This window comes from Stegodyphus dumicola, chromosome 7, assembly GCF_044657685.1.
Source record: "Stegodyphus dumicola isolate Sdum_Otavi_A_Nest chromosome 7, ASM4465768v1".
Taxonomy (NCBI): domain Eukaryota; kingdom Metazoa; phylum Arthropoda; class Arachnida; order Araneae; family Eresidae; genus Stegodyphus; species Stegodyphus dumicola.
The window spans coordinates 69,518,044-69,545,752 of NC_140774.1; the positions used below are offsets into that span (position 1 = coordinate 69,518,044).

Consider the following 27,709-nt stretch of genomic DNA (forward strand, 5'->3'; position numbering starts at 1 on the left):
TCTCAGAGTCAAGTGTGTCATACATGAACTGCTACTTAAATGGACTGTTAGGACAGGTGTACCACATATGAATTTTTAGATAGAATATTTAATTAGCATATAATTTTTCTCCCCACTAGTTGTAGCCCTATGTCTGTTACGGTCTTATAGAGATTGAAGAATGCTGACCTTCATTCTGTAACAGTATTTTTTATTTTTGGTATTTTATTTTGGAATAAAAGTGGAAATAAAGAAAGCTGGCTAGCAACAGCATCAGCTATTACAAACACATGGAGATGTTATTGATGCTTCAGAACATTTTTGCTTTTATTTTTGGTGATGAATACATGTCCTGTTTTAGAAGTTTTATTCATTCCTCTTAAAGAGTTTGGCTAACGTTAAGGTGACTGTTTTGTGTATCATTTAGTGAAACATTTTTTATACTTCAAATGGCAAAGAAAATATAATGATTAAATTTTCAAATTAATTCTGACAACTACCTGAGTGTTCCTCTCATAATGTGCCAAAAATTGTAACAACTGGATTACAAACATAATTTATGTGAATTATTTTACAAAATTAGGTTTAGCAACGCAGACTGACTATCCCAACAATACAGTGCATCTTGTCACCATGTACTCTCAGAGAGCGGTTCTGTGACTGAGGAACTGTTGCAAAAGGGTTAATATTCCTAATGTTGAATTAGAAAAAAGAACTTTTCCACTTGCAAGGGAAAACCAAAAAATTTATATTTGGTAACATATGACTATTTTCAGTGATTGCTATATTAATAACTTAAATATTTATTTATTGAGAAAGAAATTGTACTGCTATTCCATTGGCTAAAAAAATTTTAAGATGTCTTTCAGTAAGAAAACTGCTTTAAAATTCCTGTAAGGACCAATCAGGGTTGCCACTCAAACAGAAGAATGAAATTCCCTGACTTTTCCAGGTGTGTTTTAAGTCTATCCGTGTAATGCGTGTTGGCTGTGCTGAGAGGTAAATTAATTATGGTACCATTTGAAAACACAAAATTTGCCAATTACATATGACAAAAATCGCTTTCCCAAAACTTTACTATTATAATTATAATCGCAGTTGTTTTCTCCACTGAAGATTGAGATTAGAATCTGCCCAATCTGGATTTAAAAATGTCTTTTTTGGAGATATTTTGCAGCTAAGTGAAAGAAAGAAATCTATTTAACCATATTTTAAAATAAATTCAGGTATTTTACATTTCTTTAGCAGCATACATAAATAAAATATATGTGCATTAAATTTTGTGATGGTATGTCATCATACTGCTAGAATTAGTTGCAGGAGTAAGCCAGAGGAAATTGCCTAAAATTTGAAAGGACTCATAATAAATGCATTTAGAGGGAAGAAGCAAGATTAAATGATATGAATGACATCAAAATAAAGTTAATTACTTAAAAATTGAATTACAATAAACAACCATATCTTGGTGAATATAGTTAGTTATATTAAATGGTTAGCCTAGGTGACTGCTTACTATTTTTTTTATTTTACTACAAAATGACAAATAAGACATTTGTTAAAAAGATAAAAAAAGGTTAAAGGATTTTGTGGGAAAATTCTAGTGTATGGTACATTCTTGACATGATTATGAAAATTGTCGCCAACACCAAAATGACCTGTTTACCCCTCATCATAAATGTACGGTTTACTACTCATAATAAAGTTGCCAAATTCTGTGTGTACTGTATACTGGAATTGACCTGACTTTGTTTTATATGAGAATGGAAAGGCATTTTCTTTTCCTCAACATGCACTGCACATACCCATGCGAATCTCTCGATGTTACTGGAAACCAGAGTTGTTGAAAACTTGCTTTGGCTTTGTAAAAAAGACAATCTGTTAGCAGCTGCAAAAACTGGCTCTATATCAGCTGCCTGAATGATGCTCATGCAATACATAATTTGTGAAGAAAAGTAATCACTTCCAACATTGGTGTAAAAATCACTTTTTGGCGGGAATGTCGTATGAAATTCCCTGGCTCTTCCAGATTTTGACAAAATAGTTAAATGCCCTGATTTTTCCCTGACTTTCTTTAGCCAATTTCCAAATTCCTTGACTTTTTTTGGTTTTCCAGGTAGCGTGGCAACCCTGACCAATACTGTTGTCTTTTGAGGTATGCCAGAAAGTGATCTTGAACTACTAATGGATAGATAGCATATTGCCATGGCTGAGGCATCTATCGAAACATGAAAAAACTGTTTGACAGTGTGGTATTGGCTGTTCCAAGCAACTGTAATGAATGTTGTGAGATTTTTATTTAGCATAGAAGTAAAAATTATATAGGTTTATTATTGGATGAGAATACAGTATGATGACAGGTGTATAAGGTTGGATATAAGTGTATGAATGGGCTGAGAAGATAAAAATCAATATTGCTAATATGAAAGCTTCTTCTTGTCTGGGTCTAACAACGCAGAAGACATTTTTACAGATATGCAGAACTTGATATGGGAAAACCAAATTCTTAATTAGAAAGGTGTTATCCCATCATTCATCACAATCTGAAGTTCTCTCAAATGTGTGCAAGATAGGCACACAAGCATTTGACAGCTAAAATGGGAAAAAGACTTGCTGATGCTTATAAAAAAACTCCTCCATCGGTGCAAACCTGATGATGAAGAAATCTGCAACAAATGAAGGCTGAATGCACTTCTGAGTAGAACAAAGTTCTTAGATAATGATGAGGTTTGGTCAGAAGCACATGACTGGATCCATACACTTTAGAAATAATGCAATTTTTGCAGTATCTATATATCTGCCTAGTGTATTAGCCCATAAGTATACTGAAATACAAAGGGACCTTATTGAATGCTGATACTATAATTAATACACTGTTAACTATATACAGCTTGTAAACAAACAAAAAAGGGGGTTTTCTCTGATAAGAGTAACATTATTGTCTGCAAAAGTAGCACACTGAAAACTTGCAACTCCAATCGAAGTTTTGTTCTTTTTTCTTTTGTGCTGTCATTGGTTCTTTACAATGTTTTTCTTCTCAAATGATTTATGCTAGAAATCTTCATCATGCATGTATTGTTCTTACACTATTTATGGATTTTCAACATGCTGATCAATTTTTGAAAGAAAAAAGTGGGTGTTGCCACTTGAAAATTTCAAACTTATTTTACTGTAATTTACTGTTTACTTTATTATTTTACTGTATTATTACAGAATTATTTCTGAAAGCTCTGTTGTTTTGAATCATCACAATCTTGAGTGCATACTTTCAAATACATAAACATACAAATAATATCTAAAATTTCATTTGAGTCGGTTGAGTGGACAAGTTTCAAATATTAACCCACGGGAAAGTGCGTGCGGTGTATCATACCACCTCTACAAAAAAGTGGAATATTGCTAACTTGTGAAACTGAAATTTTGTGCTGCAATTTAGTAGCTGAGTTTCTAGCAGTGGTTGACTTTCAGAACCGCTTTTCCATTCATTGCCTGTGTGTTTCAGAAAAAGATTTATCGGTATTTTGTTGCAACTGGGGTATAACACACCCCACGCGCCTGTCCGCGTAAGTGCTTTTGTGACTGAATATTTATTTGAGAAATTTATTTCTAGAGTGAAACAGTAAATATTTCCACTCGTAAACAATTTCAAAATGTTTGAAATTATATTTTTTAAGATTTCTGATCTCATTATGGCAAATGGAGATGGAACTGCAGAATGGCTGTGTGAATTATTAGAAATAGTTGAAAGTGATGAAGATTGCATTTCGGAAACTGAAAATGAAGATAGGAATATTTTCTACACTGTTTTGGGTTCGGAAAAAAAAAAAAAAAAAAAAAAAAGAAACAATTTCTTATGTTAACCAAAAAAGGAAAAACTGCTCTAACACTTTCAACATTACATAACGATAATGCTATAGATGATACTATTGGAGAAAAAGAAAAAGCCAGAAATTATATGTTTTTAGAATATGTGATGTAGCCGTTCCTCAATAGACACTAATGCCGGCTAGCTTTAAAAGGATTTATTAACAGAGCACACAGGAACGGTTACAAACAAAAGAAATATATATAAAAATGAAACATAAACGAAATGGAGCATCAAACATTGAGAATAACATAACATAGTAATCTATCATCATGGCGGCTGGAGGTCGACTGACGTTTTTTTTCATATCGCCACGAGATGGCGTTTAAATAAAATAGTTCGGTTACAATTCATGAGTTCATGGCGTGAATAAAATAGTTCAATTACACTTAAATAGGTCTGTGTCGACTGACGTTTTTTTTCATATCGCCACGAGATGGCGTTTAAATAAAATAGTTCGGTTACAATTCATGAGTTCATGGCGTGAATAAAATAGTTCAATTACACTTAAATAGGTCTGTGTCGACTGACGTTTTTTTTTCATATCGCCACGAGATGGCGTTTAAATAAAATAGTTCGGTTACAATTCATGAGTTCATGGCGTGAATAAAATAGTTCAATTACACTTAAATAGGTCTGTTACAAATATGACTAAGGGAGCAGTGGACACTGTGGATGAAATAGCAACAAGTTTTTCAATTGCCAGAATAAAAAGGAGGTGGCCAATGCTAATTTTATTTTCTGCACTAAATGTTGCTGCAAATAATTTTTGAATTATAATACTTTCAACGGCTAATCCACCAACCAGATACTAAAGCAGACATCTGTTTTTGAGAGACATAGCATTACATTTAATAAAAAAAAGGTACTGAACAACGATAAGAGATTAATACTTTATCGAGAAACTTACGTACTGCATGCAAAAGAGCAGAAGTTTCGACGAATAATTCAAATGAATATATGAAATTCAAAACAACTAAGTATAAAAGATGTGATTTTGGGAAGGGGGGGCTCAAGCCAAGGACAAAATGCAAATGCTATGTTTAAAATGAGAACTTTCTGTGCCAAGAACACATGAATAAATTTTATTCAAAGTGCAAACAGATCAAATAAGAATTGTGTATTAGAGATGCAATAAGACCAAGGAAATGATTTTTATTTTATTATTATTTTCATTTATCTTAATTTTAACTCTCTATAAGCTTATTTTCGCAATTCATTTCTTGTAACCCAAGTATTATTCATGTGTTATAAAAGAAAATAAAGCTTTAAAATTTAATAAAATTACTTTTACCATATTTTAAATATTGGGGTATGTGATACCCCACGTGCCCACTTTAGTAACTTTTCTTGATGCGCCTTCCGCCGGGTTAAGGAAGGAATTATAACCAGAGGCATCATATTTCAGAGATCTATACAATTACTAGCATATGCTGATGACATTGACATTATTGGCAGAAGTAAACAGGCGTGTGAAAACTCATTTCTCTAAAGTCTGTAGCCAGAGACATTGGACTTCTTATTAATGAGTGTAAAACAAAATTTATGGCAGTAACTAAAAGAGTTCCTAATCCCCTTCCACTGCAAATAAAGTTTTATACTTTCGAGGCTGTTCCTCAGTTTATGTGTTTATGTTTCCAGGGTTGAGAATGCTGAGAAACAACAAATGCTAACTCTGAACTCTTTGGAAGGCATTTTCCAGTATAACATGATCCCAAGCATTTGATAATGCACTATCAAATGCCTAGAGCATAAACTATCATTTCTTCAGCAAATTCATTCCTACATTTTCCACCTTCCCTTTTAATGGTTTAACAGAAGTAGGTTTTCAGGAAATCTGCATATAAATCATCATTCATTGCCTGTCCATGGGTTGGCAACGTTGACATGTTTAATTACAATGGATGGCCTGACAGATTTTGCAGCCTATAAATTATTTTTGTGATACTATCTTTGAACTACTTCTACTACTCAAGAATTGAAACAGGATTAAATTCATCACTAGATGCTTGCTGTGACATGCCAAGTATTTCATTACCACTCTTCTCAAGTTTCAACTCAACAGTTACACTTCTACCATAGTTTCCTGGAGATGTATTTCTTATTCTATGGCAAAATGTATTAAGTGCTTAAACTATGATTAAATTCAACAGGCTATCACTGTCCAACTACTGGTTCAGGTATGTCAATGTATGACCATCTTTGCTAAGTCTGATATCAAAAAAGAGAGGCAGTCAAAAACTTTTCAAGCACAACAGCTCATATTTCTGGTTGCCATTCTTGTCAATGGAGATTCCCAAGCGATACTTTAAAATCATAAACAGCTGAATATGCATATGTTAATTATGAATGTATTGTTTTAAGGATGCAACTGCAATTCATATCAATAATACTTAAGAACCAAACAGTAAATGGAAAATGTAGAAATGTTAAAAATTAATATTATTAACATTCTTACTGTAAGCTTCACTTTCTGCATTAGGATCAACTTCTGAATAACTGCACGTAAATGACAAAGTCTTGTTACCCTTCTTGACTTCTACAGTAAATTGAGGTTTTGCTTGCAATCTCTAGAAAATGGGAAGAAAAAAATTTATATTTCACATTGTGTTATTCATATGGACAAAATAAATAATCAGCAGAATAAATTTGAATTTTTCACATAATTAAGCCTTCATTAAGATTTTTACAAATTTGTGAAACATTTAAAAAATATTAAAGGTGGCGCATAACTTCACTTTAGGCACTTTGCACATTTTTAAACTTGCCTTTAATATCAGATTTTTATTCCAAATGGAAAATAAAGCTCAGTGATCCCGAAGTTACCAATTCATTAAAATTACCAATATATACTAATGAGAATTTTTGTAATTAATGCATTTACCTCTGTCTGCAAATATATCAAAATTACTGTTAAGATCTTTGAATGGTCCAAATCATAATTTATTTCAGATATATCAATTAATCAAGATCTTGTGGGTGATGCAACTGTTATATATTGGATGGGTTTCAATGGGATTCTTGCAAAAATTAGAACATACTGGCAATAAAATAGCAATTGGTGATAATTTTTATCTAGAATAGGATTGTCTAATCTAATCTAGTTACAATCATCTGAATTGTCACTTAAAATTTGTGTACGGAACGTTTGAACCAAAAACTGCAGTGCATTCTTTAAAAAATATAATACAAGCAAAAATATCATATACAGAGAAAAATAATTATTATAATACAAGTAAAAATATTATAAACAAAGTAATGATTTATATATATGTGTGTGTGTGTGTAAGAAAAATAAAGAATATGTAAAAGATTAAATGAGCAGCTTAAATTTAAATTTCCCTTCTCTATTCCAAAATTAGTAACCCCTCTCTGCACTGCGTCATTTCGAGACTATTCTATGTCATATGACTCGTAGGTAATTCTGGTGATGTAAATGGAACTAAAACTCAATCAACCAATAGCTATTTTAGAGCAATATTAACTGTCCAATCAGAATGCTTTGGGAAACAAAACTAACTCAGTTTGACTTACGATTTTATTCTGAACATTACGCACTTGCTTTCCTTGCTTTGGCCTAGCTACACTGCTGTCTGTCTGCTCTAATTTCTTGCTACAAAATTATAAGGTAACCCCTTTGGAACAGGCACATTTAATGTGCCAATTTGTATGTAACCATAAGATGTTGCTGAAAATAAAACTGAAGATTTAATCTGCCTTCGCCTCCAATTTCCTAGTTATGATGGATCAACACGTCTACGCTATCAAAATTCCTGCACCTGAATTTATTACATATATATATATATATATATATAACCTTATTTTGTATAATAAACATACTAAAATTAAAAGCATTAAAATAGACAGTAAAATTCAAACATCACAAAGTTATACACTAATAATAAGGTAATATAAAATTACTCTGCCAAAAACAACCTTTAGACCTAATGTCCAAAGACTTCAAAGTTTACACAAGCAGTAAATATCTGGTTGCATACTTAATGTAAGAATAAGCAGAATTCTGTAAGATGGTATTCATTCAATCTTTATTACACAGACCTAAATATGACGATGCGATACTTAAAAAAAAAAAAAAGCAATTTTTATAATGCAAAAATGATGCTAAAAAATAAAATTGGCAGGATTTTGCCCTTTACATAGATAACTTTGTTTGCTAAATCAATCTACTTTCCTGTGTTGAGTACGGTGGCTTGGCAAATGCAATCAAGAGCAGGAGACTGACGTTAATTATGGAAAGGGAAAGTAAACGGCTGTGTCAGGGATCATAAGGGGAGATATATTTAAAAAAAAGTGTTTTTAGGTCTCATGTATCAGTATATCAGAAATAAATGATGCACATGGTATCAGAATGGAGACAAATTACATAAGATACGAAAAGTTATATTTATTTGTTTATTAACATTACATTGTTTTCGTTCAGGAATTTCCTTCCACCCCCTCTGAGCAATACATACAGGTACATGTAAGTTGGCTGAAAAGCACTGCTATAAACAAATAATCCAACCCAATTCCAGTTGAACAGCGCTTATTAATACTAATTGTTTACGGAAAGCATCCTAGTTTTTGAAAAGCTTCGTATCATCTAACATAAAATTAATTAATTAATCATCTTAAGAATGATTTTGTGTTGAATATGGCAAAACATATGAGGTTTGGCTAGGCATGATTTCATGGAGAATTTTCTAAGGAAAATGGGCTCATATTTACATACCTTAAGGAAATCCACAAAAATGCTTACAAAAAGTGGCACATTGCAGTAGGGTTCCTTCAATTCATCTGTTAAATTTGCATCTAATTGTCAAGTGCTCAATTTTTTTGGCTAGTTTATACATTCAAAGGAAAATACAAGTTACTCACTGAACTTTGCACGTTAGTCTGAATAACCTTTAAACCTGATGAACAGTATATTTCTGTGACAAGGCGAGCTTTCTGACTGTACAATCTGTTTTACATTTAGCAAGCTTGTGCGGAATAAGTTTATTCGCTATTTTATGTAATTTCTGCAATATTTGGTAATTCTTTTATTTTTTTTCATTTAATTTTTTTAAGATAATTTCTTTTCATTCACAAATATTTATATTTTCTATTTTTCTAATAAGTGAAACATTTACTTAGATTCTGATATTTTGTTTTCATAAGATAAAGTACAAAACCTTTGTTAAAATTTTCATTGCTCACTGTAGTTCAGTGACCGTATTTTAATGTGCTACTTTATTCGCGAGTCCATTCATCCGGTTTGAAACTTGAAAATGAATTAACAAATCGATCTTTCCATTCAATTGGTCCTATCGACTTGAATACAGTGAGCCTGAGTAAACGGGAAGTATCTTTCGTAAATATAAAAACCATTATAAGCGCATCTCTAAATAATAATTTTCAAATATAATTTTGACAGCTGTTTGACGCTGCTTTCAAAAGATTTCTTAATTATAAATATAAATATATATACTGAAAATTACAAAGAGAATAACACATACGTATCTGTTATTACGAGAATAAGTATTTCTAACGTATGCAAAAGGCAATTTATTTACTGTATTGATTTATTACTTATTGTAATGGATTGGAATATTTGAATATGAATTAGCTGAATATTTAAGAAAAATATTATGACTGTGAGAATAGGGAAAAAAAAAACATTTTTTAAATATTTACTTTCTTATAGAATGTAGATGAATTCATTTTTACTCAACGAAAATCAAAATTTAGTAGCTAATTAATCTGTCCTGTATCGAGCACTTTAGTTCAGTGATCCGTATTAATGTGCGCTTTTTAAAAAAAAATTTAAATGCTTCAAGAATAATTACAAAAGGGCATAATTCTCTTCTTACCCTTAAATTCTTCAATAAAAAAACTGCATTTTCATAATAACCAAGTGAAATAATTTTCTAAATATAAGTCAAGGCATGAAAAATAAGGTACATAAACAGCTTGGAAATGGAACTAGCATTGAGATTCTCTTTAAGAAATATGGTGAAGCTTAACAAAAAGTCTACGAAGTGAAGTAATTCTATACAATATTTTCTAACTCTTTAACTCTTTATGATTAAATTGCACTCAATTATACTTTATAAACGACATGTAAATACTATTTAATGTATATGTGTGGATGTGGCTCACTAGCGGCTGAGCTGTAAAGTCGTTGGAACTCTGGCAGGTCGATCCTGATTGACGGGGATGGCTGTATTGGTGCTTTCGAGGTTTTCCCCCACATGTCACGTGCATAAGAGTCAGTTTTGCTTAGAAAGTTCTCCACAAGGCACCCTTACCCCTAGGCAAATAACCGTCGAATGCTTTGCTATAATCAAACAAACCAGACCAAACAATAGATATATAAATAAGTAGCTTAAAAAACTGCTATATTTTATGTATACTTATCAAGTAGTATTTCAATATATATAATCATTAAAAGAAAGGAAAAAGAGAATCCTAACTGATTGTATATAATGTAATATCCCTATGAAGGCCTTAACAATTCTTTCTCACTTAATCGTAACCCAAAAAGAGAACAAATTAAACGTTAGATACGTATATAATACTGAATCTAATACAAAATATAAAAATAAATTATATATGTACGAAACCTAACTAACTATTTATATTGATATTACATAAATATACGTATGGTAATGAACATTGTATAATAAAGATATTTTATACCTTGTTCTATATCTGGTTCCATTTATATATACTTATACATAGATATATATAATTTAAGGATTATAGTAGTAGTTAATACTACTACATATAAAACACAAAAGTGCATCAATAATGTATTTTTCAGTATTATTTAACTTCATTCTTAAGAATTTTCTGCAGTCTAGTTTGTGTTATTTTATTCATAAGTCTCAAATAAAAACAATTATTGTTTATATGTCATTAGAAAATTAACCAAAAAGCAGCCACCACAATGTAATTGAGAAACAGTCCTTAGCCGTGCAAAGGTTGAAAGCCATTCAGTTATGACTATTATCTCACATACTCAGCTACTTTGCATACATGCAAATAGCATTCGAAATGAAAAACTCAATATTTACTACAAATTCATTCGTGTAACAAATATCTGTCTTTCTACACCTATGGCTTTAAAAAAAGATGTTATTTATCTTACAGTTTATCGTTAAGTAATGCATTTTCATTGTACAAAATTGCATTCATTCAAAGAATTCAATTTGTATTTTCCTCTGTATAAAACTGACAGTAGAGAAGTTAGATGTTTAAACAACCCCCACATTTTCTCAAGAGCACGAGCAAAATTATCCCCTCCTTTTCAGCCCCCTCATGAAAAAAGGGGTTCTAAATTTACGACCTGACCGCATATGAGGGTATTTTTTGAGTACTGCTTAGTAAGAAATATTTGTTTTCTTTTCTACTGCTTTTTAATTAAGTCATGAAACAGCCATAATATGCCCTAACAATCTTTCAGAAATCCTCATCTGATAATGCTTTACCTGTTTTTGCTATTTCTTTGACAAGAATGTATATCAACTAACCTCCAATTAAGGATTTGAAATCCTTAAAGATCACTGTCCTGAAATTAGAGAAATCATTTGAAAGATTTAACTTTCGGGTTGTTTATTCTCCCATCAATAAACTTCCGAGTTCCATACTCGGATTTATTGATTCCATACTCTCATTCCGAGACCCCATTCCGGATATGAATTCCTGGGGTATTTATAGGATTCCTTGCCAGTGTGGTTTAATTTACATTGGCCAAACTAAGAGAGCCTTAAAATTTCGCGTCAAGGAACATGAGGCATATGTTAGAAAAAAGGAAACACAGAAGTCTTCTGTTGCTCAACATTGTAGGTCCGAAAATCACACTTTCAATTTTTCTGCTGCCAAAATTATTCAAAAAACATCTTCCATTGGAGGAGAACTAGATTTCTAGAGGCATTTTACATTAAAAAAAAAACCTTTCTGTTCTAGTTAAAGATCCTAATTCCAATCCATCTTTGCCTTCGGCCTTTAAAGAAATTATGTTTTAGTTCTGGTTTCACCAACAGATGGCGCCACTTGCTTATTCTTGTCCATATTTTCTTAACTTATCTAATCATTATTTCCTATCTTGTTCATTTGCGGTTTTGCAGTTGAGGATGGTGGTTCGGTAAAACCATCGAAACTAGTCATGTGAAATTTTGAAAATATAAAGCTGATTTTTGCTGTTTGACTTCTGAATTGATATAAAAGTTGCTCAGATGTACAACTCAAAACTACTACATCTATTCCAGGTCCAGCTAGCTATGGTACTTGGGGCGGAGAAAATAAACCATTACAAAATTTCTTTTTCTGTAACTGTGGCTAGCTATAAAGCTTATGCAGTATCACAACTGTACTAATTTCAATTATACAGCTGAAACTTGCAAAGTAAAGGTACACTTTGTAAAATGTGCTCAATTACACACAAGTTGCAAGTGTGTAGCTAAAGAAAATTAAGCACTGTAATTGCTTAATAATACACACACCTTTAGTTATAAAGGTTGTCTGCAATACCCTTTAAATTTATGAAGTAAAAATTATTCAGAAATAGTGAGGAAAACATTCCTGTGAAACCAACTGACTGTAATGATAAAAACAGTTTGGAAGCAAATTTTCCTGTTACTTTAACTAAGAATTTAAGCATACCTGAGGTTTCTCAGCTAAATGAAAATAAAAAAAAAATTCTAAATTCCAGAAACAAGCAAAACCAAATATTGTCAAAAGCAAAAAATCCTTGAATGGTAACAGCATTATCAATATATGCAAGTTCATGGAAGTTATTACAAATTTCTCTTCATTGGATGTAATTACCCCCTTAACAGCTGACAAAATCTTTCACAATTCACTCCACAGTACCACTATTTTTTGCACAAGCACACAGTGATGGGGTGTATTTGGGGAAAAGAAGAACAGTTTACCATTGAAAAAACATTTCTTGTTTTAGTGATAACAAGATTGCGGCCATTGATGTTTACATTTGAAACAGGAGACTAGTGGATATTTGTTGCCAATCTAGAGAAATTTAGCTTCCAACAACAAAGCATTAATTTATTATTGCCAATTAAATCATAAGCATGATTTTATTTTCGAGGAAAAACGTGTTTAAGATTTACTTCGTAATTTTTAATATAGATATTTTGAGTTTTTATGTATTTTTGCCTTCTCGCGAAGTGAGAACTGAATTAATTAAATGAGAAATACTCAATCGTCTGTGTAAAACTGTTTCTCTTTTTTTTTTTTGGTTTGCTTAATTTCTTTTACACATCATTCTAGCTTTATTATAGTATTTGAATAGAACATGTGGCAATGATTATCTAATTCTGTTCAGGTGCGCCGGAACAACTCAACCTGACTCTTTCGCATTTGGAACTATGCCAAAGAACATTGAATTCAGTTGAACAGTCAGACTCAGACGAACGCATTCACAAGGCAGCTGCAATGCTGTCTATTTTTCACTGTTTTTGTTCTGTTCTCGTACTTATAAGTGTTATATGTCATTTGCTTGTTTATACTTGTATTGTGCAATTATTTAATATAAGTTTTGTGTTTAAAACGAGGACGTGTAGTGAGTTCATTCACATTACATCGCAACATTAAATTTTTGGAGGCACCGGTGAGATTAAAGGAATTTTGATTTTGGGTACGTCAGCACTGCAACTCTACATTCGGTACAGTACTGGATATTACTGGATACTTTTAGCTTCGAACTTCATTTAAAGACCAAGCAAGATAAGTATTTTTTTCTTTTTTACAAGTTTGACTTTGGTTTTCTTCATTGCACCATTACTTCGTAATGGAAGACAAGGTTAAGATTGCAATAAATAGTAGAGGTAGAGCGAAAGTTGCTCTTACTAGAATTTCAAATTTCATTAATGATGATAAGCAATTATTCGAAAAACATGATTTAATGAATAAACTTCAAAAAATTGAAAGCGTTTATTCTGATTTTGACAAGGCAGATGCAGATTTTCCGCCGGAAAGTTCTGAAATGGAAGAATTTGAGAAAAAATATTATGAAACCAAAGCCAAACTACAACAAGAACTTGAGAAATTAAATGTTACTGTTAATATGCAAGTGACTAATGTTAATGAACGTCAAATACCAGGTTATAGTACTACAAATACTGCTAATATTTTTAAATTACCTAGAATAAATATGCAGTCTTTTAACGGTAATTACAGAAACTGGAGGTCTTTCAAGGACTTATATGTATCATTAGTGCATAACAATGAAAATTTAAGCAACATTCAAAAATTTCAATATCTAAAGGGTTTATTAACTGATGAACCAGCTTCTATTATTAAACATATTCCCATTTCAGAAAATAGTTATATGGAAGCCTGGGGAAATTATTATCTAGGTATGATAAGAAAAAACAAAGTGTCACATCACTAGTCAAAACTTTCATAGATCAGTCTTGGGTAATTAATGCAAATGCAATTAATTTGCGAAAAATTGCCGATACATCTGATGAAATTATCAGAGGTTTAAAATCTATTGATCCAAAAGCTAATGAAAGGGATGTCTGGCTAATTTATATTTTATTACAGAAGGTTGACAACGAAACATGTAAGCAATGGTCTGAGTTTTCAGCAAAAGTGGAATTTCCTACTTTTGAAATGTTTATTCAATTTATAACTGATAGATGTTCCTCTTTAGAAATTTTCCACGAAAAAGAAAGGGAAAAAACTCAACCTAGTGTTAAAAGATTTTCTATTAACAAAAGTAGTATCAAATGTATTATGTGTAAATCAGATCATTTTCTTTTCAAATGCCCCAAATTTAAAGCACTAACTGTCATAGAAAGAAATCAATTTGTTAGGAAAAATAATCTTTGTTTAAATTGTTTTTCTAGTCAACACAAAAAATCTGAATGTATGTCTCCACATCGTTGTCATTATTGCCGGTTATTGCATCAGAGTACTCTGCGTGAAAATCAATTAAAAAGTTATTCCACATATGCATCTCTTTCTGAGAGCAGTTTTCAGTCAGAACAGCAAAGAATCCAACGGCGAATGAAATATCAGACACTGCGTCTATGAATGAAAACAAAAACGGAACTGTAATTCAAAATAATAGCGTTCAAACAACTTTTGGCTTATTGCCAACTGCGTATGTAAATATAATTGATTCGATGGGTCAAAAACGTAATATTAGACTGCTTTGTGATAGTGGTTCCGAATCAACATTATTATCTGAATCTTGTATTAATTTATTGGGATTTAAAAGAAAAAATGCGCGTTTTCCTGAGTCAAAAGTCGCAGTTACAAAAGGTTGCATTGAAATTGAGTTGATGTCAATCCATGATACATCAGTCAGAATGCCAATTAAGGCATTTGTATTAGATAAACTAACTGCTGTGCTTCCAAGCCAAAAAATAAATGAGAAAGACTTTTCGCATTTGAAAAATGTAAAGTTAGCTGATCCATATTTTCACATTCCGGATAAGATAGATACTATTCTAGGATCTGACTACTTGTTTTCTATTTTACTTCCTGGACAAATAACTTGTTCTCAAAGTGATTTAATTGCTCAAAACTCAATCTTTGGTTTCCTCATATCCGGAAAACTACCGGAATCTCAAACAAAATCAAATTCACTTTCAAACTTGCGTATTTATGAAATAAATATTGATAGCGAATTGAAACGGTTTTGGGAGTTAGACGAGGTACCAAATTCAACTGACACTGTATTCTCACCTGAAGAACAATTTGTTGAAATGCATTTTCAGGAAAATTACTCAATTAATTCAGATGGTCGTTTTGTTGTGAAGTTGCCATTTTTAAAATCTAAATCTGAATTAGGTAATTCAAAACCAGCTGCACTTTCTCGATTATACGCTATGGAACGTAAATTTAAGGAAAACTTGGAATTTGAAAACCAATACAAGGATTTTATGCATGAATATGAAAATTTAGGTCATATGGAATTGGTTACACAAAACGGTTTAAATAGATTTCAGAATGAACAATATTTCCTTCCCCATCATGCAGTGATCAAGCCGTCTAGTACAGCTACCAAATTAAGAGTCGTTTTTGACGCTTCATGTAAAACTTCCAACGGTAAATCATTGAATTCAATCTTGGGTGTTGGTCCTAAATTGCAACGAGACATTTTCGAAATATTAGTTAATTTTCAATTTCTGGAAATAGTCTTTTTAGCAGACATAGAGAAATTGTACCGTCAAGTTTTAGTGTCCGAAGACGATCGGAACTACCAACAAATTCTTTGGAGGTTTAATTCTAACGAAGAAATACGCACATATAAGTTAAACACCATAACATATGGTTTAGCTCCAGCTTCTTTCCTAGCCACTAGGTGCATTAAGCAAATTGCCCTAGATTATTCACAAAATATTGCTGTTTCTCATACTTTACTACACAATGTATACATGGATGATTTACTATCGGGTTCAAGTACCGATTGTGATGCAATATCACTTTGTAAGGAAATTAACAATATTTTACAAACGCACGCTTTCCACCTACGAAAGTGGAATTCTAATTCAAATGCATTTCTTGCAGAATTTCAAGAACATTGTTTAACGGACACTAATTTAGAAATAATTTCTAATGATAAGGAAAGCACGAAAGTCTTAGGATTGTTTTGGAACTCTTCAACAGACACATTCATTTTCAAACCCGTACTTACACTCTCCTCACCGCTGACAAAAAGACACATTTTGTCCCAATCGGCACGCATTTTCGATCCATTAGGATTAATTTCACCATGTACTGTTGTATTGAAAATTGTTTATCAAAAGCTCTGGCTTACAAAAGGGGACTGGGATTCTCTTATTCCACAAAGTCTTGCTGAAGATTTGTTTAAATTTCAGAAACCTTTCAATGCAGTTGAACATTTTACCGTTCCTAGAGGTGTCACACTTATTTCCTCCGACACATTTGAATTGCACGGTTTTAGCGACACTGCAACACTTGCTTACGCTGCTGCAATATATTGCAAACAAATACACGGAAATGAAATAAAGGTTTCTCTCTTAGTTTCTAAAACTAAAGTGGCACCTATCAAACAAAAGTATCTATTTCTAAATTGGAACTATGCAGTGCTCGTTTGCTTTCAAAGTTATATTGTGCAGTCATGAACAGTCTCAAAAAATATAAGTTTGATGTTTACGCTTGGACTGACTCCAAAGTCGTACTTTCTTGGCTTTCGGGACATCCCTGTAAATGGAAGACTTTTGTTGCAAACCGGACGTCTCAAATAATCGAAGTACTTCCAACAAAATACTGGAGGCATGTCCCTTCCAAAGAGAACCCAGCAGATATCGCTTCACGTGGTATTGATCCCAAATGTCTTCCTAATTGCAACTTGTGATAGAATGGCCCAAGTTGGCTGTTTATGGATTCGTCTCACTGGCCGAAACAGGAATCCGCTTCCAAATAAATCAAGGATCTAATTAAAGCTGAACAAAGATCTGATCCTATATGTTCATTTCATAGTGCTATGTCAAATGAATTATATAGTGATTTATTTGAAAAATATTCATCATTTTCTAAGATTATACGTATTTTAGCATATTGTTTAAGATTCATCAATAAGTGCAAAACCAATAACAAATGTCAAACACTTATAACTGATTCCTTTTCTCCACTCACTTACACGGAAACTAAAAATGCAGAAATAATCATAATTCGGTGGGTTCAGAAAGATTATTTTAATGAAGACCTAAAATGCATTAAAAATCAAAGATCGTTGCCTAAAAAAAGTCAGCTACACTTCCTCCATCCATTTATAGATGAAAACAGTCTTTTACGGGTGGGAGGGCGTTTACAAAATTCAGAATTGTCTTTTAATCAAAAGCACCCAGTGATTCTACCTGCTAAACACAAGATAAGTGAGCTCATCGTAAAAGAAAAGCATGTGACATATTTACATCCTGGTGCTTCATTACTGTCCCACATTATCAAACAATCATATTGGATAATAGGTGGAAAAAAGCTCATTAATAAATGTGTTCACAAATGCATCAAATGCTTCAAATTTAAAGCATCCACCGCATCTCAGCTTATGGGTAATCTACCTAAGCATCGAGTAACACCCGAGAGGTCTTTCTTCAACTGCGGCGTGGACTATGCTGGTCCTATTTCAATCAAGTTCAATAAGGGTCGTGGAGCAAAATCAACCAAGGGTTACATTGCTCTATTTATTTGTCTCGCTACTAAGGCACTACACATCGAGGCAGTGAGCGATTTAACCGCTGATGCATTTTTGCGTCGCTTCAGTGCTAGACAAGGAGCTCCAAGTCACATTTACAGCGACAATGCAACAAACTTCGTTGGGGCTAATCGAAAGCTCAGCGAAATACAATGATTGTGGGCTTCACTTCCTAAGAATGAAGCCGTTGCTAATAATTTAACTCAAGCATCAATAGAATGGCACTTTACACATCCAGCATCTCCTCATTTCAGAGGAATTTAGGAGGCCACAATTAAATCAACCAAATATCACTGTAAAAGAGTAATCGGTTAAACTCTACTTACTTTCGAAGAATTGATAACTCTATTGGCTCAGATAGAAGCCATTTTAAATTCTCGTCCGTTATGTAGTGTAAACAATACTGACATTGATTGCATTAATATTCTCACTCCTTCACATTTTCTTACAGGAGACGTGATCCTATCCCCTCCTGAACTACCTCTTACTAGTCCTGCTAATATACGGAATAGGTGGGATCTCCTTCAAAAGATGCGAAAGGACTTCTGCAAATCATGGACCAAAGCATATCTAGCTTCTCTTCAAACCAGAAAGAAATGGAAGGACACTCAGCCGAATATAAAAATTGGAGACATCGTCCTGTTACTAGATGATGGTCATCTTCCAGGTTCTTGGCCACTAGGACAAGTGGTTGAACTTCATCATGGTGCTGACGGACTGGTTCGTGTGGCCACGGCTAAAACTAAAAACTCTATTTTCAAAAGAAATATTCATAAATTAGCTCCTTTGCTCATATATAAGGACTAATGCCTGATAGGGTGGGAGTATGTTCCGGTGCGCCAAAACAGAACAACTCAACCTGACTCTTTCGCATTTGGAACTATGCGAAAGAACATTGAATTCAGTTGAACAGACAGACTCAGACGAACGCATTCGCAAGGCAGCTGCAATGCTGTCTATTTTTCACTGTTTTTGTTCTGTTCTCGTACTTATAAGTGTTATATGCCATTTGCTTGTTTATACTTGTATTGTGCAATTATTTAATATAAGTTTTGTGTTTAAAACGAGGACGTGTAGCGAGTTCATCACATTACATCGCAACAAATTCTATTCTTTAAATGATATAAATTTTGTGCATTATGCGTTATAATATGAACAAAATATATAAGTTAACTGTTATATAATTTAAAGTTTATATAATTATTAATACTGTTAAGTGAATCTAGCGCCCGAGTGTCGCTATGGTAAACAAATACTAGAGTGAATTTTAAAAAATGCAATTATTCTATTGTGGTTTACGCGCTGTCGGCGAAGTAGATTTAATTCAATCCAATAAGTTTAAATTAAATGCAAGAAAAAATGCGTATAATTTAATATTCCAATACAAGGAAGTCATGTGGTGTACACATCAGTTTTTTTTTTTTTTGGTGTGTGTGTGTGTGTGTGTGTGTGCAGTGTACATCAATTTTATTTTGAATAAGAATTGCTGGTAACTCAAGTGACAGATAAAAATTGCCAAAAATTACACAACTTTTCCCAAAAAAGGTTCCATGAGCATCATCACTAATTTTGTAGAAAGTCGAGGTACTGGACATATCCTGACTTTGCTTTAGCAAGTACAAACAACTTTACTCCAAAGCAAAGTCTTTTCAAAGCTATGTATTATACCCGTGATAGTTTTCCTTTGCATTCCAAAGCTGTTTGAGTAGTTATAAGGCTAGACACAAATGAAGGAGCATGTATTTGGTAAAGATGTACATTTATGCCCTTGGTAGTTAAGGTGTTAAGAAAACTGCCTGGTGAATGTTTGAGATTCAAATTGCAAATAATTCCATTGATAAATTCTTTATTCAAAGCCACTGAAGATATCCCTATGCCTAGCCAAAACTAATTTCTAGTTGTCATATATATTAAAAATTAACACACTTTGGTCTAAATTATTATATCCACAATATTCTGCAAATGTTATTACTTATATGATTATTATTATCTTTTGGTACTGATAAATACAATTCATTTATATTTAATGTCCTGGTAGTATTACATTGTTCCACTTTCCATTTGTGTGCTTCTTTGGTGTTAGCAATTTACCCCACATAAAACATATCAATTATTGCAAAATTTACCTGAAATATACTTGTATTAGAACTTATTGAATTAAAACGCATGTTGTGCAACGGACTTTTAACATGCTATGCATACAAGGTATGAGGACACTTAAGTGCAATTTTGAAATGTTGCTTAAATTTGTAAAGGGCTAATATTATATATTTATACAAACCGTTATACAGGATTCATACACATTTTTGCACACATAAATTAAGTACTTTTAAGGACCATTAATGAAAAAATTAAGGACCTATGAGCAAATGGGAACTGAAAAAATTCAATTAAAAATATTATCCACGCCTGAATTTCAATTTGTAATACCATCCGAAAAATAAAATAGATCCATAAGTAGTATGCATAATTACTAAACATGAATTAATTAACATAACTATGCTTTGCTCATTGCTTTCTATATAAAACACAGTCCTCCTCCTCTCATTTTATAATTTTTTTTTCACATGAAAGAGAGGGAACTATGATTGGTATCCTGCAAAATCAATAGTTTTACTCAAAATCTACACCAAATTCAGACTATTGCTGTCCCTGATTTAAATTTTATATTGGCTGTTTCTTTTCCAATTTAATACCATATTCAGCTTTTAAACCATATCTGTGGAAGGCCAACGAAAATCTTTATATACAGATAAGTAAAAATCTTCAAGAGGTGAATGCTACAGCTGAAAAAGATGTTAAATTGCTTAAGGACTATAATGACATATTAAAAATGCAGGGGGGGGGAGGAGATTTTTACTTTTATGTTACTGAGGTTAATAGATAAGCTGTTCCCATAGAAACCAACAAATAGAAACAGCTTTGGAAGCTTTAAAAAATTAGATGCTTGTTGAATTTTAATTTAAAATTTCATACTTTTTTTATCTAGTTTTGCATTATTATACTAATATCTGCAATTAATTCATCTGGTAGCGACAATCTAATGTTCAGATGGACGGTTTAAAATTCACACACACATTTATTATCTAAAATAGAAAACAAGACACAACTGTCATTTAAAGTACTGAATAACATTTGTATTAATGCTAAAGAAATTCATTTTCAAGAATTTACCTCTTGTTGAGTTTCTTGAGTTTCATTAGGATCCATTACATCATCAGAATCAGATACAAATGGATCATTAACATTGGCTTTTATAGTAATTCTGAAATAAAAATGTAATTAGTAGAAAAATATTTGTGTGAAACACTGAAGCTAAACAACACTTTTTCAAGCTAGAGCAAAATACTACCAAAACAAATTGTATTTTATTGTATAATTTCCCCCGGGGCTTTTAATGGATCTAATTTTAAATGTTTTGCCTTATTTATGCATTTTTCAACTTACAGCATTACTTTAAGAATTGGATTCTTTCATAAGTATAATAAGTTCTTAGAATTTCTCATATTGGTGCCCCTTACACATGCAATCTAATGTCCTTCATTTCATTCTTAAAATCCCATTCAAAGAAATCATCTTCCCCTCTCATGGAGATAAACAGGGAGTGAAACATACCCTGGATTTTTAGTCTGCAAGAGGGTCTGACAAAGAACTGGACTGGAGTACTAAACATCTGCACTCTATAGGAAAATGGAGAGTACATGTAAAAGTGCCCACTGCATTTCTGTGTCTATCTGAAGCTGGTGGCATTTAGTTATATACTATATTATGATTTTTACTCTTTTTAAAATTTTTTATTAAAGGCCTTTATCAAAAATAAGAATTTTTAGATTTAAATAAATAGTTTTTAAAAGAAATTTTATTTCTACCCATAGTCCGAGAAATGGATAGTAATGCACGTTAAGGAAATTAAAAACTAAATAAGTAAAATTAAAGACTAAATTGTTTAGCGCATCTTAGTTATAAAAACTTTTGTAATCACATAAATAAGTCATGTAATGCCTCCTTTCAGAAATCGCATATATCATGTCTGTGCTTTCATTTGATGTACAGCGTTTTATTTTTGATAAGCCATATTTTATTTTTCTGAACAAGGATATAAATTAACTGTTATTGCTATATAGTTTTTCTTTCAGTTTAAAAATTAAATTAAAATGTGGGACCTGCATTCTACAGAACAGCAAAAAATGGATTATTTTCAGTCTTACCATTAAAAAAAAAAAAAAGAGTGCATTAATAGACACAATACGGCCAAAAGAATAATAACTGATTGGAACAATTATGTACATGAAGTTTGCACACATAGCATTCTAAACAGTTTCCTGTAAAACTGGAAGGCCTAGCAAAATAGCAGAAACTTTTATAAAGCGTAATAACAAAAAAGGTTGAATTCTAATTGCTTATTAAATAGATAGGCATCAGTTTCTTCAGAATTCCGGAGAAATGACTTGTGTGATATTTGCCAATTTTCACAGTTCAGTGATATTTAACTTTCATAGTCAGTGAGATAACATCTTAAGTTCCATAAAATAATATGTATTATAACGAGAAATCATAAACAAAATTTCTCTCTTATTTTTTATGTAATGAAATAAGGAAATTTATAAGCATTAAAGTTTTTTAATACAGCTTAACTAAAATTGAATATAAAATTAAGTGTGTGTAATAATTCAATCCTTCAGTCATTAAAAATTTTAATGAAATAACAAAACAAAATATTCCTGCTAGGTTTTCAGCTGCCTTCCATGCAAGGAATATATGATATGGCATGTTTTTCTTCACTGCTTAGTGGTTCAATATACACTGAAGTGACAAAAGTCATGGGATAGCAAAATGCAAATATACAGATAGCAGTAGTATCGCATAGAAAATGTATAAATGCAATAATACATTTCATTATGTAAAATAATGAAATGTGAAGTGCTTTGGCAGGGCTTTCATTTGTGTTCAAGTTATTCATGTGAAGACGCTTTGGCGTGATTACGGCCGCACGAAGAGAATTTACAGACTTTGAATGCGGAATGGTAGTTAGAGCTAGACACATGGGTCATTCCATTTCGGATATTGTTAGGGAATTCAACATTCTGAGAAGATCCACAGTGTCAAGAGTGTGCTGAGAGTATCTAATTTCAGGCATAACATCCCACCATGGACATCGCAGTGGCCGACCACCTGCACTTAACGACTGAGACCAGCGACGACTGCGTAGAATTGTCAATGTTCACAGACAAGCAACACTGAGTCAAATAACCGCAGAAATCAACACGGGACGTGTCCGATAGGACAGTGCGGTGAAATTTGTCTTCCTTGGGCTATGCCAGCAGAAGACCGACTCGAGTGCCTTTACTGACAGCACGACATTGCCTGCAGCGACTCTCGTGGGCTCGTGAGCATATCGGTTGGTCACTAAACGAATGAAAAACCGTGGCTTGGTCAGATGAGTCACGATTTCAGTTTGTAAGAGCTGATGGTAGGGTTCGAGTGTGGCACAGACCCCACGAAGCCATGGACCAAAGTTGTCAACAAGGCACTGTTCAAGCTGGTGGTGGTTCCATAATGGTCTGGGCTGTTTTTACATAGCATGGACTCGGTCCTCTGCTGCAACTGAAACGATCATTGACTAGAAATAGATACCTTCAGCTACTTGGAGATCACTTACAGTCATTCATGGACTTCACGTACTCAAACAACGATGGGATTTTTATGGATGACAATGCGCCATGTCACCAGGCCACAATTGTTTGCGATTGGATAGAAGAACATTCTGGACAATTCCAGCGAATGATCTGGCCACCTAGATCGCCCGACATGAATCCCATCGAACATTTATGGGACGTCATCGAGAAGTCAGTTCGTGCCCAAAACCCTGCACCGTCAACACTTTCACAATTATGGACGTCTATAGAGGCAGCATGGCTCAATATTCCTGCAGCGGACTTCCAACGACTTCTTGAGTCCATGCCACGTCGAGTTGCTGCACATCGCCGGGCAAAAGGAGGACCAACAAAATATTAGGAGGTATCCCATGACTTTCATTGTTCATAACATAGATAGCTAATTAGCAATACACTTAATTAACTATCTATTTATCTGATCTCTGACTGTATAAATTATTAAATTAAGCAAAACTTTAAGTATAATGTAATTTAATATTTGCCTATTACACTTCAGTTGAACATACACACACATTATTTGTCTCATATCACATATTATATACCTTAGCAGTTGAAATTCCCTTTTCGCATTATTTACGCAATGAAATCTGATAAAATTATTACCCTTAAGCTAAGGTACTCTGGAATACCTTGTCACACAAGGAAGTTTTCCTTAAATTCTGCATTTTACCCCCTATTATTTTTAATTGTAAATAATGTGTAAAAACTGAAAAAATTAAATAAAAATAAGTTAAAGCATGCATTTATTTTTGAAAGAAAGGCACAAAAGAATTATCATTTCGAAATAATCATATATATTAAATGTTGATGCTTACGCATAGGAATTACACTGTAAAAAATTTTAGTTCAATGTTACACCATTTAATGGTTCAAAGTAAAATGTAGCACCAAAACATGGTTCAATTCTTTTCATTGTCCACTGAGATATGGTGCAATCAGTGCCGACGTGAACCTTTTCACAATTTTAACGTAATAAATTGCAGCCATTCAAAGCAAAGCATTCTAGCACATGACTAGTCTTCCCATGATTCCATGTTTTGAAAGTTTAATGGATAAAATCACTTAATTCTAATTCAGAATTCTGCTTTCAACCAAATGTTCCCCAATTTTTCTAAAAATTTTCAATCAAAATATCCATTCTAAAACAAATATTCATTGTGTAATTTGTTGAGCTTTACTGCCTAAATACCCTTAATAAATTTTCTGAACAAAATTGCAGCATCATATGCTAATCAGCTCCCATAATAATAATTATATAACAATAGTAAAATTTCTAATTGATCCAAAACAATACTCATACAAGGAGTACACTTATTCACTTCCTCAAGGAGAAAACAAATCATCATGAACTATTCTAGAAAAATCTATTAAGTATACACAGTGTATCTCAGATACGAAGCTTTAGCTGTATTATGAACAAATTCTGCTTTTTAAATAAATAAATGTATAAAAAATTAAAATTTATAATAAGACATACACAGTTTTTCAATTTTGCTTTAAATAATCGCTCAGAACCAAAATACAGATAATTAAATCAAGATTAAACTTAAAACTCTTCTACATCGTCTCTTTTCAAAAATATGAAGCAAATTTTAAAAAATTCTGTTTTAAATTTTACAAATGAAATTTGTGAAATTTTATATCTTTAAAAATTAAGAAAACTTTATCATTTGGAAATCTATACACAATTATAGTTCTGAAAATTACAATAATTTACTTTTTTAAAATTTATTCTTGCGTCCTCCAACTTAAGACTTAGTTAATCCAAATTCTAGCATGAAATACTGCATGTACTAATTAATGGTTTTTTAATGAGAATGATTACAAATAAAGTGAAATTCTTGATGTTTCCTGAACATTTTATAACATATAACATTGTATAGTTTTATATGCAGAACTTGAAGTACTGTTCAGTTACTGAGACTATTGGTGGCAAGTATTGTATGATTATTTCCACCATACATAAATTACATTCTCATGGTGCATAAATTTATATCTGCAATTCGATACAACATTTAATTTAAAAACTGAAAGGAGTATCTAAAGTATAGTCATCAGAATGCAATAGATATAAGAGAATATTATAAATGCAGTTTTACGATAGTAATTTACTTTAAAAACCAAAATCCACTTTAGTTATTTCATATTATTTTATTATAGCACCAATCAAAAATGATTTGAAATGCTTTTAGAAATTTAAGACTTTTGGAATAAGATAACTCAAATACTTTTTATCCATTTTTAGTGTAGAAGACTATACCTTTTAGAATATAAAATAAGAATTCCAAACCTTTACTCTAAAATATTTCCAAAATTAATTAAAATCTTTATTCATCTACTTTTTAAAATTTTTACATTTTGAACATGCCCTCATCTTTTAGTGGATAATACTTTAAATGGATGGACAACAAGAGGTTACCGAAACTCTAAAACGAATGACATAAAAATTTTAAAATATGCCATTATACAAATGATTGATATTTTATCGTAAATTATTATTCAGTGAATTAAGAAATTAATAATTTTAATATTAAATTTGATTGAAATTGAACTAAGGATTTACATCTTCTATATTACACACTTTTAGACAACAGATAGGAAATACAAAATATCAGAATTTTTCTTTAATGTAAAAGCTTAGAAAATCCTTCAAAAGAGAAAAAAAAAAAAAAAAAAAAAAAAAAAAAAAAAAAAAAAAAAAAAGAGGACCAAAATTTTACAATTATTGCAACATAATTCGGATGAAAGAAAAACTTCTCCAGCAGCATGGGAAATTTCATTACCCTCAGTCACAATGAAAAAGACAGAATGGGAAAGAAGAAAAAGAAAATAACCCACTGCAGGGATTCCAGAACCCCCCGCCGCATTCAAGCAATTCTGACTTCGCCCCGTATCCAGACGATATAGAGGCTTTGATTTTCCGAATTGTGAGAAAGCATATGTCATTTCATTTCAAGATTTTTTCAAGCTTTCATTCCTGTTTCAAGTTAGAATTAAGTTTCAAGAATAAAACAATTTTTAGAAACAAGACAAAAAAAAAAAAAAAAAAAAAAAAAAAAAAAAAAAAGGACAGTAAAGATTTTCTAACACTGCATGATAAGTGAAAACTCTTATGTTATTACCTAAATTCTCTCAAAGATATTAAATAAATATTTTAGAGTAAAGGTTTGGAATTCTTATTTTATATTCTAAAAGGTATAGTCTTCTACACTAAAAATCGATAAAAAATATTTGAGTTATCTTATTCCAAAAGTCTTAAATTTCTAAAAGCATTTCAAATCATTTTTGATTGGTGCTATAATAAAATAATATGAAATAACTAAAGTGGATTTTGGTTTTTAAAGTAAATTACTATCGTAGTAAAACTGCATTTATAATATTCTCTTATATCTATTGCATTCTGATGACCATACTTTAGATACTCCTTTCAGTTTTTAAATTAAATGTTGTATCGAATTGCAGATATAAATTTATGCACCATGAGAATGTAATTTATGTATGGTGGAAATAATCATACAATACTTGCCACCAATATTAATCTAACAAATAATGCTTAACAATTTAAACAGGGTTCATAGCCACATTTTAGTTTAAAAAATAAGCACCTATAAGCACTTTTCAAGCACATTTTAAGAAAAAAATAAGCACTTGTCTAATTACATTATACACAACTGCATAACCTTAAAAATTAGACTTGTAATTTAAAATAATGAGAAATGGAGTATTTATTAAGAGAGAATAAGTATTACCTCAACCATGGAAAATAATTACTTTTTTTTTTTTTTTTTTAAATTTTAAATAACAGTCCAATTTACAGAACTAGTTTACAACGAGAGGAAAAAAAACTATGCAGAACTAAACTATATTACAAGATTTAATGATAAAAATTTCAGTTCAAAATAGAGAAAATAAATAATAATAAGGAATATTTATTGTATTCGCTTGGAACCAAATAATAAATACAATTCATTTTTCCACTCATATTGATATTTAAATAATTTAAATCTAAATTCTGAA

General features: G+C 31.8%; 1 protein-coding gene across 1 annotated transcript in view; it reads right to left on the reverse strand.

The window, feature by feature from the left end:
* P32 (complement C1q binding protein P32) overlaps positions 1–27,709 on the reverse strand; it is a 92,481-nt gene that overhangs the window by 16,896 nt on the left and 47,876 nt on the right. Inside the window, exons 3-4 of the mRNA XM_035360385.2 lie at positions 21,192–21,282; positions 6,300–6,411 (exon numbers count right to left, since the gene is read on the reverse strand). Of these exons, the coding sequence (XP_035216276.1) occupies positions 6,300–6,411; positions 21,192–21,282 (203 nt within the window). The remainder of the gene's footprint in view (positions 1–6,299; positions 6,412–21,191; positions 21,283–27,709) is intronic.